Source organism: Notothenia rossii, assembly GCF_949606895.1.
Source record: "Notothenia rossii genome assembly, chromosome: 6".
NCBI classification, from domain to species: Eukaryota; Metazoa; Chordata; class Actinopteri; order Perciformes; family Nototheniidae; genus Notothenia; species Notothenia rossii.
The window spans coordinates 23,360,739-23,376,643 of NC_136909.1; the positions used below are offsets into that span (position 1 = coordinate 23,360,739).

Genomic DNA, 15,905 nt, shown 5'->3' on the forward strand with positions numbered 1-15,905 from the left:
GGGTTAAAAGTCTTAGAGCCAAAAGAATTATTCTTCAATTACTCTTGCGAGAGACACACATCATCCTTAGGCTCTTCTTTGCTCATTATATTCATAAATCCCCAATCTCCTCCATACAGCAGTGAAGAAAATTATTATTACAATTTCAACTCATTTTGCGACCCCCACAACCCCATTACCTTTCTTCCTCTAAATCCCCTATGCTCTTTCGTCTCCCCTTTATCCTCTCCACCACCCCTGAGACACAATACAGACGTGCACGTACACAGTCACACACAGACATTTGTACATAGGAAAAGGTACAAATAGAAATGAACTCACACACACACACACACACTGACACTTCCCCGGTTTGTGCTGGGAGTTATCAGTATGACACAGGGCACTGTGATTATGTACTTCCTGTGCTCCAGTCAGAGGGAGGAGATAAGGGTCCAGCAGACTACAGCAAAGCCAGACACCAATCATCCAATGTGGGGAGGGGCTGGTGGAGTGGAAGGTGTGAAGGTGACAGTGGGTGAAGACCTGCATCTTAACCTTTTGTATTTCAAAACTTCAAAACCGCTTTCCTAACCTAAGGTTGTGGGCATTTTCAAATGAAAATGGGAAAATAAATAATTTTCTTAAATGTTTCTCTTGTTTTTCCTATTTCTTAAGAGGTTGTAGGCTAAATCTGAACTTCAATGCTGCAAGTATATGCTACGACACTAAACCACGGGAATGGATAGAACATATGATTCTGGTTGAGAAATTACATAGCTTCCCTGTCCCTTTCCCAGACTGTTTTATTTGCTCATAAACACAGAGAGAGAATGAGGTATTGCCCACGGTCCAAAACCTGTCAAATTTAGTGTGCATTTATTGAAGGTCTCAGCTTTTTAGTCTGGAGAAGAAAGAAGGAAAACACTGAAGCGGCACGGCTGAATTAATCTACAAGAGCCAACATTAAGACCAGAAACATCCCAGATCTGCACATCATAAAGACAACACATCACTATCAAAGTCTCCAAATATATCTCTTTTCATTTCTGACACATTCTTCAACAGTCTGTTCATTTGTTATGTCGTTGGCCCGCTCTCCCGGGGGTGGGAACTTCCACACATACAAAAAAGCATTTTGAGGCCCACAGTGTCTTAAGGGCAATGATAGGCTGATGTATGAGGAGGGGCATTGTGGGTAGAAATGACAAGCAAAGGGAAGCCATCAGTGGGACATCTAAGGGTCGAGAAATGAAGGCTCTCTGGCACCCAGAGCTGCTCTCAAACACTGACTCTCTGATACAGCCGACCTTGGACTTAATCACTACCAGAAGAAAAGAGCGGCGCTTGACAGGAAGATGGAGGGACGGTGCGAGAGTGTGTAGAAAAAAAACACACTAGTATAGAAGATAGAAAAAAAATACACACAGAGATTGACAAACACCAAAAGCGTAGAGAGACAACAGGTAACAGCACTGTTCAAAGAGAGGGATAATGTCTCTGTCCGTGTCACAGAGGCTGAGAAGCAGAGAGAGAGCACAGAAAATGCAGTATGTCACCCACTTCTGAAACACACATAAATCCCTTTCATCATACACACACACACAGATCACACTCATGCTTGCAAAGTGATGCCTTCCACCCTTTTTATAATGGCCAACACCTCCATAAATCTATTGCACTTCCACCTCTGGGGCTGGTCACAGGCTTGACTAAAGAATAGAGCGCCTGAGGACTAAATGAGGAGAATGATTAATATCATACAGGACCACAAAAACACATAGAAAGTCGTCAAATGAGTTGCAAACAAACCACTGAATGCTCTGGGACCCCCACAAAGCCTCTACCCCAACACGTTTTGTATCCATTACACAGCCTTGGGATGTGACAACCTCATCAATAAAACTATTATTAATGTCAAGGGCTTAGAGCTGGCTCTGAGCTTCAATCTCAACACCGACCATAAATAACAATGTACAGAGGATCCCTAGCACGCCAACACAGAAGACCACATCAGATGCACGTCTGCTTTAAAATCCTTTCTTTTGTTTTGACATTTAAAGCCGTTTGTAATATCTCATTTTCAAGCAGTAAGGAAAGTGTTAGAACGCTTGTTTTCGATTAGCATCCTTTATTCTTTCAGACAGCAGACAATCTTGATTTTCCTTTTTAGTCGCTAACAGGATGATGATTTATCACAACACAGAGGAACCACTGAGCTGCCGTAGGACTGAAAGACTGAAAAGCATTAGGAGCATAAATATCACAGCTTTACAGTTTACTCTACAGACCATCGGCATCAAACTCAACACCGTGGGTGGCCTATTTCAACCATCAGCTCACTTGATTAAGAAAATACGATTTCAATTGATTTCCTCAAACCCTAATTTGCGAGAAGTCGGTATGAAAAAAGAATATCAATCTGAAATGAGTGTGTCATATAAAATAAGTTAATAAAAGTAATGGATTTTCTTCGCTTTTTTTCTGGTGGTGGCTGAATAGCAAGTTAGGAGGTTGGGAAGATTATCAGCAAGAGAAAGAGCAATCGAGGAAGAAAAGAAGTGGGAGTGAGAGTCTCATAATCGAACAAGAGAGCAGTCCTGAAATCACATGCAGGTCCACGGAGTCATCAGAAATGCAACGATTCCAAACGCCAGAATATGATTTTCAATTGACACTGGATGGGACCAAGTGGGAATGAATGAGAGGATACATCAACTGCTAAACGAGATAATTACTGTCAGAGATTATAGAGGGATGGAGAGAGGAAGTAGAGAACCAGAGAGGGACTCCAGGCTGAAATGACAGATACAAAGAGAGCTGTGATTTGACTCTAAATCTGTACAGATCAAATGAATGTGGTCTTTGAAACATTTATGCCTCATCACGATTCAAGTGTTATTATCTTAGAAATGAAGTATCTAAGTGGTTGACTAAATCTGTGTTTGATTAATAACCCTTTTAGGTGGGCAAAGTATGTGTTCTGTAAATGCTGGTGAGGCAAAACTGACAGGTTTTTGAGACTGATTTAAAAAAAAGTGTAATAAAAATAAAAATCAACCTATAATATTTATTTACATAAACTCTTAATTCATCAGTTGCCTAATTGCTCAGCTCCAACGCCTTGCTGCAGGGATGTAGATGTGTATAGCAGGGTGTGTTTGTACACTGTGGCATCACTGGAGGGTGTGGTTACAGCCCACTTCGGACCACAACCATCAATGATTCTGGAAGTGTCAGGACGAGTGAAACTAAATTCAATTTGACTCGATTGAGTTGAATAATGCACTTCTTAGCTCTGTATTTAACATGCTATGCAATGGTTGCTAAACTTTGTTTGGCATTTCCGTTCTAAAATGTGTTCAGTGGTCGATGGCTCTATAAGGACGTATTCAAATTGGTGGTGTTGTACTGCACCACTCACCTCAATGCTTAAAAATATAATTAAATCAACAACTTAATGAAAGCGTCAACAATTACTTTATAGGGATCATGAAAGTGGACTTCACAACAGAACAGTTATATTGCTTTGCATCAGAGGTGTGGGGTTAAAAATGCATAGTCTCCATGTTTGTATAGTAGTATCATTTTGGAGAGGTTTTTTTATATATGTGACATTACTTCTTGTATCAATTTGTATAAGATTGAAAGTGGGGTTCTACATGTATCTCTGGTGTCTGTCCTGTTAAAACCCCCAACCTAAAAATGTTTGGAAAAAAGTACAGAAAAACCTATAAAGTTATTTTTTTGTTTAAACAGCAGAAGCTTTAAAATACAAATATTATCAGCATTATTAACTTGCTCACCTGAACTTCTAAAACTTCACCTTGGTTAATACTGTAATAAATAATAATGAGTGTGTGCTAGACTGCGTGTGGGCGGATGTGTATGCGTCCACCTCCAGGTATGCTAATGCTGTTATGACTGGCTGGCTTCATTACTGTCTGTCTACAACACACTGGCCAAGGTCAGTGGGGGCTGCATAGATGATAGGGGGCCAAAACCATGAGCACAAATTAATCTGCTGTTTAATCTAATAATGCAGCGTGGCATCGGGTGTCTCAGTCCTATTAACACAACTGTAATTGCATTTGAGGAGGAATGGGCACACGTAGCCCACAAGGGTACGTTCAGACTTGCGTGTACCCCCAAGTACATCAAAAACAAATCGAATTGTAATACACAGGCACACATGGATGTGCACAACCCCTGCACACTTATACATAGGTGCACTCTAGATGGATGTTATGTTGGGGAAAGGAAACAAATCTGAAGAAAAGCAGGGTGCTGTATTTCCTGATGGATTAAATTCAAGCAATCACGGTGTGAGTGCATGTGTGTCCATGTTTATATGGCACGGAACATCTTTAAACCAGGGAGCCCTGCTCATTAGCATGGTAATATCCAAACAGCAGGGTGTAGCCAGAACAGCAGCGTATTATTAGGATTCATCTCATTAGGCTTTCATGAGATTTAAAAAGTTAACACGAAATAACTTCAAAACTAAGTCTGAGATAAAAAATACCCAGCGATGTCGTACGTTTACCCTCGAAAAGTCATTTGCCCCCCTGGAGACGATGCATGGCCTGCAGCAACGTAGAGAGCTGGCCCACGGTAACAGGATTAAACAAAAGTCTTGACATTTCTGTTGACATTTACTGATACGAGTAATTACTTCAAAAAAGTGAAATTGTTGACTGAAATTAACCCTCTTTCAACAGAGATAGAGGATCTAAAGTATCTTCATTTTGTATGCAAGTAAAGACATGAGTTGAGTTCTTGTAATAAGTAACAAGTATGGGTCCAAGGAGCTATATGAGTGAGTGACACTAACCGCAGTGAGATGGATGACTCCCTGAGAGGTCACCGGGCATCCCATGAAGCCAACAAACTGCAGCTCAGGACAATGCTCAGCAACCGCTCGCACAGACCGATCAGTGACCTGACAATAAAAGGGAGAGAAGAGGGAGAGAAAAAGTTTAGCATCACGGGTAAAGCAAATATTAATATGCATGGTTAAAGTAGATGTACGGAAGAGGATTAGGGCCAAATTAAAAGACGTTTTGTTTTGGGGAAAAAAATCATAATTCTGAGATTAAAGTCTTTTTTTTTTTCACATGCCCAATACATTTTATTCATGTGGCAACTAGATTTCACAAGTTTTTTCTTCTAAAATACCGCGTCAAATGCATATTACAGTTTGAAAATGGGTCATTAATTCACATTTCCAGCATCAATATATGACATTTATGTTGAAAATAAATTGCTTTTTCTACCTTAGTAGGAAAGTTTAGAGAGAAGAAAGCTGAACTTGACAGTAATTTGCATGATATACATTTGACGGACAGAAGAAAAAAGGGGGATCACAAGGGGAGAGGAGAAGGAGGAGGATAACGGACAAAACAACCAAAAGAGCTCGTCTGCCAAGCAGCGTGGGCGTCAACCTATGATGGATGGACCGTTCTCCATCCTTCACCCAGCCGTCTACTAACAGCTCATAATGGATCAAAGATCAATAGGGAACATTTCCACCAGCTTTCACTGTAGTCATCAATATGGGTATTGATGACTCCCTCATCACACTCAGCACTGCAACAATTTGTGGGAGATTGTTAGTCCTCTCTGAAACCTTCCTCAGTGTTTCCTCAAACTCTTCAATCGTCAAAAAGACTTTGTAAGATAAGAGGAAGGAGACAAAAGAGATACAAATGACTAAAGGCTTTGATTAACCGGGAAACAAAGAAAAACAATCATCAAAGAACATTTAGAGGCATCCCTGGTTAAAAGATGGAATTATTGGAACACTTTTCAAGAACTAATACCCAATGGTTTACTCAAAAACACTTCTACATGTAATATACAAATATTTAAGAATCCTAAAAAGTAAATGAAGATTCACAGTGGGTGGAGCTTGTAAGCTGGTATAATGAACGCCAAAACCAAAACGTAGTTTCATTTGAAAGTCATCCTGGAATTCCAGAATTTAAAAAAAAATGGTCAATGGTTAAAAAACTCAAGTTTACAAAATTAAGATTACAGGAACAACACTGTATCATCTATCATATATGTATGACTGATATAATATCCCAGATAGTTATAGCTGAAAAGTGCACCAATGTTACAATGCGCTATGCAGTTTAGCCATTCCCTTTGTGAGCTTTATATTTGGGTTGGAGTATTTGTGTGTTTGTATTGAAAGTGAAAGGTCCCTGCTGCTTCTGTTCAGCCACGGCCTGGCGTTCTCACAGGTCTGTTTGAAGCCCTACCTATTACAATGACACTCCTATTTGTAAGCCGTGGTCCTAATTGAGCACTATACAGTTCTTATCTATTTCTCCCTGTCTCACTGCCTTCCTCCCCCCTTCTGTTGTGCCTTAAAGGTTGCTGAGTCGAAGCAGAGGAAGATGGAAAACCCAGAGACAGCGAGGGAAAAAGTCACAAAAAGACAGAACAAGGTCTCCATTTATCTCTCACCAAGTCCCATACAGTATGGCTTATCTGGGTAAAACACCTCCTATAACTCTTGTGAAGTTCAAAGGTTGGTTTCTCACCTTACCAGAAAGAAGCCAAAGTGCTTGTAAATTGCAAAATGGTTCATAAATTAATGACTATAAAGGATTTCCTTTCACAGGTGAGGCAGTGGAAATGTGTTTGGAGCAGAAATGAGAATTGAGGAGGAGCTGCAGGCATAGAGCCATCTAAGGTATGACATTTTGTCTAAACATGTTACTATTTTCAGTATTTCACTTCAGTACAGATGTAAATATTTTAACTATGAATAATGAGGTAAACATTGTCAACAGGCATTCATGGTCCCAAGAGGATTTGTCTTATTGTCCTGACTTTTTATTTACGGCACCTTTAAACGATTTTGTATTACTTTTGTTACCCCCCTATTGAACAGGATCCTACCTCTTTCCAGTGTCTGTATGTTGCGCCATTTAGAAAAACCCTGCTACAAAAGTTTAAAAAAAACGTATCAAAAAGAACAGTTGACCCTGGAAAGCTGTGAGAACAAGTTGTAGTCTCCGTGTACTTGCTAGTTTTGAACAGAACAGTTTTTTAGAGCAATCAATAACTGGATGCACCTTAATATTCTTAGCCTCAGGTTTGGACCCACACAGCTCCCTGCAGTCAGAAAAGATTAAGTGAAGGTGAGTCAGCGCTCCCACTCGGAGACACTGATGCATATGGAACCTGATCTGCTGGGCCATGTGGAGAGAGGCGGAGGAGTAGAGCAGAGTTGTCTTTTTGAGTATCAAACTTAAAGAAAAGCCTCCAGAAGGACCAGTCTGAGCAGAGCAGCTGGCAGGTGAAGTGAGCTGGCCAGAGCTCCCACCAACATGGCCTCTGCCAAAAAAACATCAAGGAAAACATTTTCAGGGTTGACTACCAGCAGTATCAAAAAGCCACACACCGCCATGATCCTTGAATCAGAACCGTCTGCAAGAGAAGCAAACCAATCACAGCAGAGGCCACCTCTGAACCGCCTGTATTACTGGTGTTTGTGGTGTAAAAGTGTGCGGTTACAGTTGTGTGAGAGTGAGTGTCTGTTTATGAGTACCGGTACATTTAAATGTGAGAAGCATAACACACAAAAAGAAAGACAGCAGGTTACACATCTACTGTAACTTTGAGCAGGTGAGAGGGGAGACAGAGAAACACATGTCACTAGAGCAGAACAGACCAGGAGGGCATGTACCGTATCAGATTGTGTGTGTGCGTGTGCGTGTGCGTGTGTGCGCGCGTAACACCATATGGGTTTGAAACTAGATTTGTCTCCAACCCACAAAAACAAAAACTCCTCCCAAATTTCTCCTTGCTTCCCCCTCAACCTTTCATGGACTTTGATTTAAAAACATGAAAAGAGCCATGGCAGGGCTTTTGGAGAAGAAGTGGCTAGCCAAGAGAGGCCTTAAAGCCTTTTAGAAGGGATCTAGTTTAATGGTCTCTGGGTGAAGGAGGTAAGGAAAGCAGGCAAAAAGTGGGCTGGAATGGTGGAAACATTGCAGTGATAAAGATAGCCTTCATGTGTACGTGTCTTAAAGAGCTGGAAGGTAATTGTTCAGAGTGCTGGGGTAGCAAAAAGAAGTAATGCTGTATGTGAGTGTGTGGTTTTTGTCTGGCACTCAGTTCTCACAAAACGCTGGGGCAGCACCCAGGGGCCACTTCTCATCCAATAAGGGCATTTAAGCCCGTCAATATTGTCTATCATACGACTCGTTTGACTACATCAAATGCACAGGGAAAAGAGATGTAAACAGAGAAAGACCAAAGCAGATTGCCTTTAATCCCGTTCATCCTTTGTTCAATAGTTTGTTCTCCCCTTCAACCTAGCCTCGTTTAAAACCGGACAATTCTCACCAACAAAAACAACCGAGCAGGGTACAATGGCTTAACACCATCTCGAACACACAACTACTTTACAGTATTACAATGAAGATAGCATGGACACCATCATTATGAAGTTCTCAGACCAGGCACAAGTGTGTAAAATGATCTGATACAAGAGGGGTTGCTAATGAATGGGTATTCGTGAGACAAGTGGAACTAATAGGGATGGTTGTTGGACAACTGGGAGGGCCATGGCATTTAGAAGAAACCAATTATCGAGCCACTTGGGCCAGCCGTCCAGTTTAGTCTAAGCAGATACCAAGGATAGCACGGAGCACGACTCATGACATTTTCCTGTGTTTGATTTTTTAGATTTGCTGTTGTAATTTATTGTCTTCTGTTTTGCGATTGTAGTAATGTGTTATTTATTATTTGCATGTACAGCACTTTGGCTCGACCAAAAATCGTTTTTAAAATGTGCTATATAAATAAAACCTGATTTGATTTGATATACAGTATAAGGCCTCATGAAACAACATAGTCTTTGCTTTTTGCTTAGCTAAGGTAAGGATAGGGTAGGATTACAAAGTCACCTTAGGTTGAGCCTAATGTTATGTTCAAACCAAAACATTTAAATGAAGAAACCTTAGAAAAAGAAGACAATAAAAAGGATTGCATTGGTCCTTTTACCAATTTGAAACAAAAAAACATACACTGCTATTTTACAGTGACAAAGATGTTTGAACTCAGGCTACTGAATATAATCATGTCTTCATTTGAGTTGTTGGTTACAGAATGATATTACAGGTTTCCAATATTACCCATAAACAAGGTCTCAAACTGCAGGCCTACGAGGTACAAATTGAAGTGGGACGATTTTCATCAAAGTTCTGTTCTTTCCAAGGTAATCATTTTCTCCATAAATACCCTCTTAGGGGTGATATTGCAGTGGGTTCATCACAACCTTGGAATACACACATGCATAAACTTAGGTGCCCACTCATGAAGTCATGCACACACACACACAGACACACACCAAACTCTTTTTTTAAAGAGCTCAGATGAGCTGTATTGACGCTAAGGACTGGTGATCTGGCAAAAATCTAAATGAATACTTATCATCCTCTGTAATATCCGATGCCTGGAGACAAAAGCAACATGGAAAGTCATAAAGTTTTACTACAGCGAGGGAGAGTCTCTTTACTGTGCTGTCTCTGTACTGATGAGCAGGCACTGTGCACTAAGTGCAAGGCGGTTGTTGCTTGGAGCTACGTGTGTGTATTCATCAGCAAAGCATCGCAGAATACAAGTACTAAAGCTTTAGCATTCACATTTAAATCTGCAGGAAAACAATGCTGTGATATGAGCACACATACAGACACATTCACAAAGACATAGAGAGATACAGATGCGGCAGACACATGGGCCGAGTACAAAGTTGAGTCTACACAGATGTGAGGTCCTTGTTCGCCAGCTATCCAGAGAGATGTTTTCCTTGGCTAAAACAGAGGGACTTGTCATATTTATGAGAGGGGTTGAGACAGGAACACAGGATGGATCACAGTGAGAGACAGGGGAGAAGGGCAGGGGGGAGAGGAAGAAGAGAGGAGGGGGGATGAGAGATTTGCAATATTTTCATGTTAACATAATGTACCTTCTAGTCTTCGGTGTATTGCTTTGGCAAGCTCGGCTGCCTGTTTCATGCATGTAAACGCTCTCTGAATATAGATGTGACAAACAGGAGGTGAAAAAGATGGAGAGGTGGTATGACAGGCCAAACAAGCCATAGGTGTGTGTGTGTGTGTGGGGGTTGTGGGTGTGTGTGCAGGGGAGTATACGTGTATATGAGAACAATCTGATCTTATTAGAGGCCTGACGGGATGAGGAGCTTTGATGAGAGCTCTGAATCACCACCATCTAATCAATCAGTCTAATTAACCGAGCTTTATAAACACTATGCCGAGCTGAGAAAGAATCCGCCGACACATAGATTAATAATGATTACTGAATACACTGCAACACATTCTATTAACAATCCATCTTCATGCCTATCCAGCGGCTTTGCATAAGAAGTCGCTTCATTGCCAGTTTGCAGGAAATCCTCCGAAAAATATCATAGGTTAGTCTTCAAAGTAAATTAAATACTATTCCCAATAATTCATTTTGATTTTTATGATTGGACTTCTAAAAGTGACTCAGCGTATTAGCATTATAAGATAATTGGCCTATATTCATGACCGCATTTCTTTTTAATAATCTAATTAAATGAACAGGCATGGCCGGTATTATAAAAACCAGACTGTTTAATGGTGAACTTTATAAAACAGTTGGAAGTCATTTTTGTTTGCACTCACATTTAAGTAGAAACAGGATAGGTTGCTCTTTGACGCCCACCCATGTCTTCACAGAAGTGTGTGTGTCATGTGTGTGTACATGTGTAGCGTCAAGTCATCACATAAAGCAGACCTTTAACCACCAGCGGGGTTCTGCATGTGTGTGTGGTGTTACGGTGACCTGCTGCTGGGCAACACCAGGCAACAACTGTCAGCGAGGACAGAACCATCTCCCTTACACTCCACTACTTGTGATGCCACGCTGGGAAGTGGGTATTTTGTTTTGTAAACTAAGAGCCTGTGACACTCTCTCAGTCTCACTGGGGATTTTTTCAATCCCACAGTTGTTTTGCCTCTCTTAACCTTCGTCAAGCTCATTATTTTCTGCTGTAAATTGCAGGAAAAAGCAAAGCATGGTCAGAAGGCCAATGTGTAACACAAAGCAAGCAAAAGGCTCTCACACCATTTAAATAGAAAAACTGAAAACCGAGGGCAAGTCAGATGCTAAACAAATGAGTCGTACGTAGTTAGTGACAAACCACATTTAAGAAGGATTTGTTATTTATGATGAATGTAGAATTTAAGCAAGGCTGCAAATAATTGTTCTTTTCATTATTGATGAATCTGCAAATTATTTCCATGATCAACGGATAAAGGTATTTTTCTGTGAAATGCCAGAAAACTGTGAAAGAAAATGCCCAGTGATGGATTTAAATGTGTGGTTTTATTTCAACTATAGTCCAAATCCAGATCTATCATGTGTATCAGTAAAACATCTTTACATATAAGAACCTGGATCAAAACAAATGTTTGCCTTTTTTGATTTACAAAACAGGCTTAAACCTTTAAAAATGTAATCAAGTTATATGAGCTAGAGCTACGATGAAGAGGAGTATGGCCTTCCACTTTCCCCACATAACACATACCCAGGGATTCTTTCCATCTCTCCACTGTATACTGACCATAAAAAAGGCCATAAAATGGTCTGACAAGCACACTGTATATTTTTCAAAAATCGAAAACTGTCTCTGAAAGATGACTGTTTGGAAAATGAAAACTCCCAGGATCAATAGATCCACTTTCCTCCAGCTGTGGTCATCTCAGACACACTTGGGAAAGAAATCCATGAAAAACTTGCCCTATCCTTTTCACATATCTTGAGAAAAAAGTAACTGCTGCCTGCCTAGCAGGAGCTACTTCATTGCCTGAACAAAGGCAGCATTGCATGCGTTTTTAACGGAAATCAATTAATGTGCTATCTCCACATATTCACAGTACACACTTCTCTCTCTCACACACACTTGTCAAGCAATCTTGTCTCGTTGTCATCAGCCTTGATGATGCCAGGGAGGACTGAAGTCTGCATGGGTGATCGCCAAAGTGATTGATCGCCTCACTCGTCTGTACGCTCCACTCTCAACTGAAAATTACCTGTCATTTATTCAGTGGCTTAAGCCCTCGGTTCCCTCAGGAGTTTCACACACTGTCTTATCTCGATGTGGCTGTGTTCATGTGTAATTGCAGAGACAAGTATGTGGGCAGGGGGTGAGTGTTGGCTTCCAGAGACCTCTTCATAGCACTAACCATGAGATGAAGAAGAGCTTTTGTTATCTGCCTTTTTCCCTAAGGATCAATAATGCTTTGTTGCGTGTCAGACAGAAATCAGAAGCTGCTACTGCGGAGGAAGCCTAAAAGACATACTTTAGTCCATTAAATGCAAAGTCATTACACCACATTGTGAAAATCTTCCATCAGTTCTCTTGAGGCTTCAAATCCTAGTGTGTCTTTGTTCCCAAGCGACATATCAATACATCTTTGAAGCATGTCAAACAAAATCAAACACTACTTCAGGGGAAGCAGAAATGTCAAATCTCATCCTTTAAATGCAAAGCGGGAACTGTTATTATGCCACATTGTTGAAGTCCTCTAACACCTCTCTTGAGTTTAAATCCCAGAATGTGAACATTTTCAGTCAAGGGCTCATCCTCAATGTCAACTTACCATATTAGTTCTATGGCTCTGTGCTTTCACTATATGCAAGGCCTCAGGCCATAGAGCAATACAAATGCAGGCTAGTTTTTTTGCTTTGATGGTTCCTGTTTTGACAAACCCTCTCTAAAGCGGAAAGGTCCAGCAGCATGTACAGCACAGTGCGAGTTTGGCATTCAAAAGAAGTACAAACTGGTTGTGTTCGATAACCATTTTACAAAACAACCACAAAAGACACTGTCATAACAGACACAAACAACTCCCTCTTCTTTGTACACTCTACAGGATTCCAAATGCCTTATTGGAAATGCTGCTTCTAAACCTTTTCACTCTGCCTAAAGCAAGCCATCAATTAACCAGCTTGCCCTTCAGCTTTTGTTTCTAAACAACACGACACAAGTCTACACTCATCAACTTTTAAAAGCTGTCACTGACATTTAAAGACGTTGAACCAATTACAATGGACATGGCATTAGTACATAAGATTATGCTTGTCTAATGTCTTTTATGGAAATGTAATCAAGAATTAGTTTCATTGTTGACCTTACCTTTATCTCAGCAAACTTCACTGACCAAAATATTACATAACTTATGGTGACCATGGTTGAGACTGATAAGAAAACTTGAAAAGGTATTTAGAATGTAAATGTCATAGTATGTTTAATAATAATACTCCTGCTGGCATACCCAAGTTTCCCAAGGCAGAAGTGGAAACCACTAAGAAAGACTTTGGTCTGCACAACACTTAACCTTTAAACCCTTCACTGTTCCCATGGTAACTGCGCAGAACAATCTATCAAGGTGGGCCTGAAATTGACTTTTAACACTTTAAGCTTTACTTAAAGATCAGTTTTATGTCTGATGCTAATGATGAAAAATAGGAACTTAAAGAGGCCTATTTGACCATGGACCTGGAACAGAGCGAGTGGCGTAGTGACGTTCCCATCAATGCCCGGCGTTACCGCTATGGCCCATATTGGATTGTTCTGCTCAGCAGTGTATGCAGGGAACCGCTGCCTCTTCTTATCGACACAGTGCTGAAGGTATGGAGCGGGAGCTGGCAACAGCTGAGAGAATCAACAAGACAGCAAACAAACAACAGCTTCAATGCTCTCTCAGGGAAAACATCGGTTTTCAGAACCTTTGAGTTTCTCTCAGATGACATTGATCTTGTGGGTGGATCTTTGATGTTAATCCTTGCTAAATACGCTATTCAGCAAATATGAGAAAGCCTCAAGTGGTGTGTGTGAATGTCAGAAAGAATTTGTAAATAGGAAAATATGCAACTTTGCAAAGAATATGAATCGCTAGCCCAGAGCCCTTGTGGATTACATTTGTAATCTCATATCTTAATCTTAAATCTCAACATGGCCTTGCTGTGGGGTTTTCCCCGACAACTGCTTAATCAAGACATCATTTGTGTGGATAACCTTGGGTGCTTCCTGTTAATCACATTATACAAAGATACAAAATTGATGTGCACTAGATAATTACCAAGAAACTACTGGTCAAAAAACGTTATATCACATGAATGACCACATACTTTAGGTTGTTAGGTATCACCGTTAGTATCCATTTAAATAACTATAAATCCTAACAGCCTCTTTATTTTCTTTCCTTGTTTTTTTATTTTTTTATGTTCCACCTCTTCTCTCCTGTCTAGCCACCTTTCTTTTCACTTCTCAACAGTAAATCGTTGAAATCCAGTTTGCAAGAAATCAAGTTGAGCACAAGTTACTCTTGATAATTTATAAAGATTAAGAACCCCTGGTTCTAATTTAGAAGAGTCTTTCTCTTGCCAAGTTGCTGCTGTTAACTCCCTATAGAAAATGATATCAACGAGTACAGTTGAAGCACTGTAAACTGTACAGTCATTGTGAGTAAAGGCTCCATCACTTGTCTTCTGACAGAATGTAAACAAACTTTGAGCTGACAATATGTGTAGGAGTGGGCCCTTTATTGATTCCAGACATCCGTCTCTCAGCACCCGTTTTAAGTGCTATAACAAAACATAGCAAAGGGTTGAGCACCATCATTAGTTTGAAACTCTTGCATTTTCTTCCCCACTGTTTGGGTGAGCCATCAGCTTATCTTCTCTTGATGTTAAAAAAGTTGACTTCTTACAATATTCACACCTCACTACACTAAACTGCTCCCTTGTCACACTTTATACAAGCCATGCCCTAAAAAACAAAAGACAGGTGCCACTTTCTTTCCTTAGTTTCCAGACACAAAGGAAAGCTTCCAGACAAACAGGATGATCAGAGAGAGATCAGGCAGACGCAGACGGATGGAGCAGAGACAGGAGGGAAGTGAAAGAAACATGTTTCCTGAACGCAGGGGAACTACTGGATGGGGGAGCATACAAGTATGTCTGGTGTGAACAGAAATTGCGAGTCCTTTAATTTTGTATTTGAAGTTTCGCCTTGTCATTGGTCTTTATGATTACAGTAGTTCCATTCAATGATTTGAATAGTGACCAATTGACCGATTGCAACTGATGTTGTTTAATTATCCAGTGGGAGCAATATTAAAGGGGACCTATTGTGCGAAATCCACTTTGTCATGTCTTTTATATATAAACATGTTTCCCCTCTGTGTAAAAAGATTCTGAAAGTGTCATAACGATTGTTTTGGCTTGTGTAACCATTAGCCAATCACCAACCAAGATAACCACACACACACACACACACACACACACACACACACACACACACACACACACACACACACACACACACACACACACACACACACACACACACACACACACACACACACACACACACACACACACACACACACACACACACACACACACACACACACACACACACACACACACACCTTATCACCTGAATCTCCTCCGAGAGCACCATTGTGTTCTTTTTAACCAAATATCTCTCAGAGGGGCGTGGGGAGTGGCTCCTTATTTTCATCTAAAGTAACAGACAGAGAATCAGCACTTTTGAAACAGGGCTGAAACAGAAGGGATTATGGGATGCTGCAATGGGTGATCCGTTTGGTATTTCGAGCCAAACACTTCAGAGACATGTTTTGTATACAGTGGGGCAAAAAACTATTTAGTCAGCCACCAATTGTTCAAGTTCTCCCACTTAAAAAGATGAGAGGCCTGGGTATAGGTATCCTAGGTATACCTCAACTATGAGAGACAAAATGAGAAAAAAAAAATCCAGAAAATCACATTGTCTGATTTATTAAAGAATTTATTTGCAAATTATGGTGGGAAATAAGTATTTGGCCACCTAC

The 15,905-nt window shown here is 40.5% G+C and overlaps 1 protein-coding gene across 7 annotated transcripts in view; it reads right to left on the reverse strand.

Annotated features, from left to right (window-relative positions):
- The window catches only part of fbxl17 (F-box and leucine-rich repeat protein 17), a 206,216-nt gene that overhangs the window by 131,435 nt on the left and 58,876 nt on the right, over window positions 1–15,905 (reverse strand). For all 7 annotated transcript variants that reach the window (XM_079686436.1, XM_079686437.1, XM_079686440.1 and 4 more), the window contains exon 7: window positions 4,814–4,921. In XM_079686436.1, coding sequence (XP_079542562.1) covers window positions 4,814–4,921 — 108 coding nt within the window. The remainder of the gene's footprint in view (window positions 1–4,813; window positions 4,922–15,905) is intronic.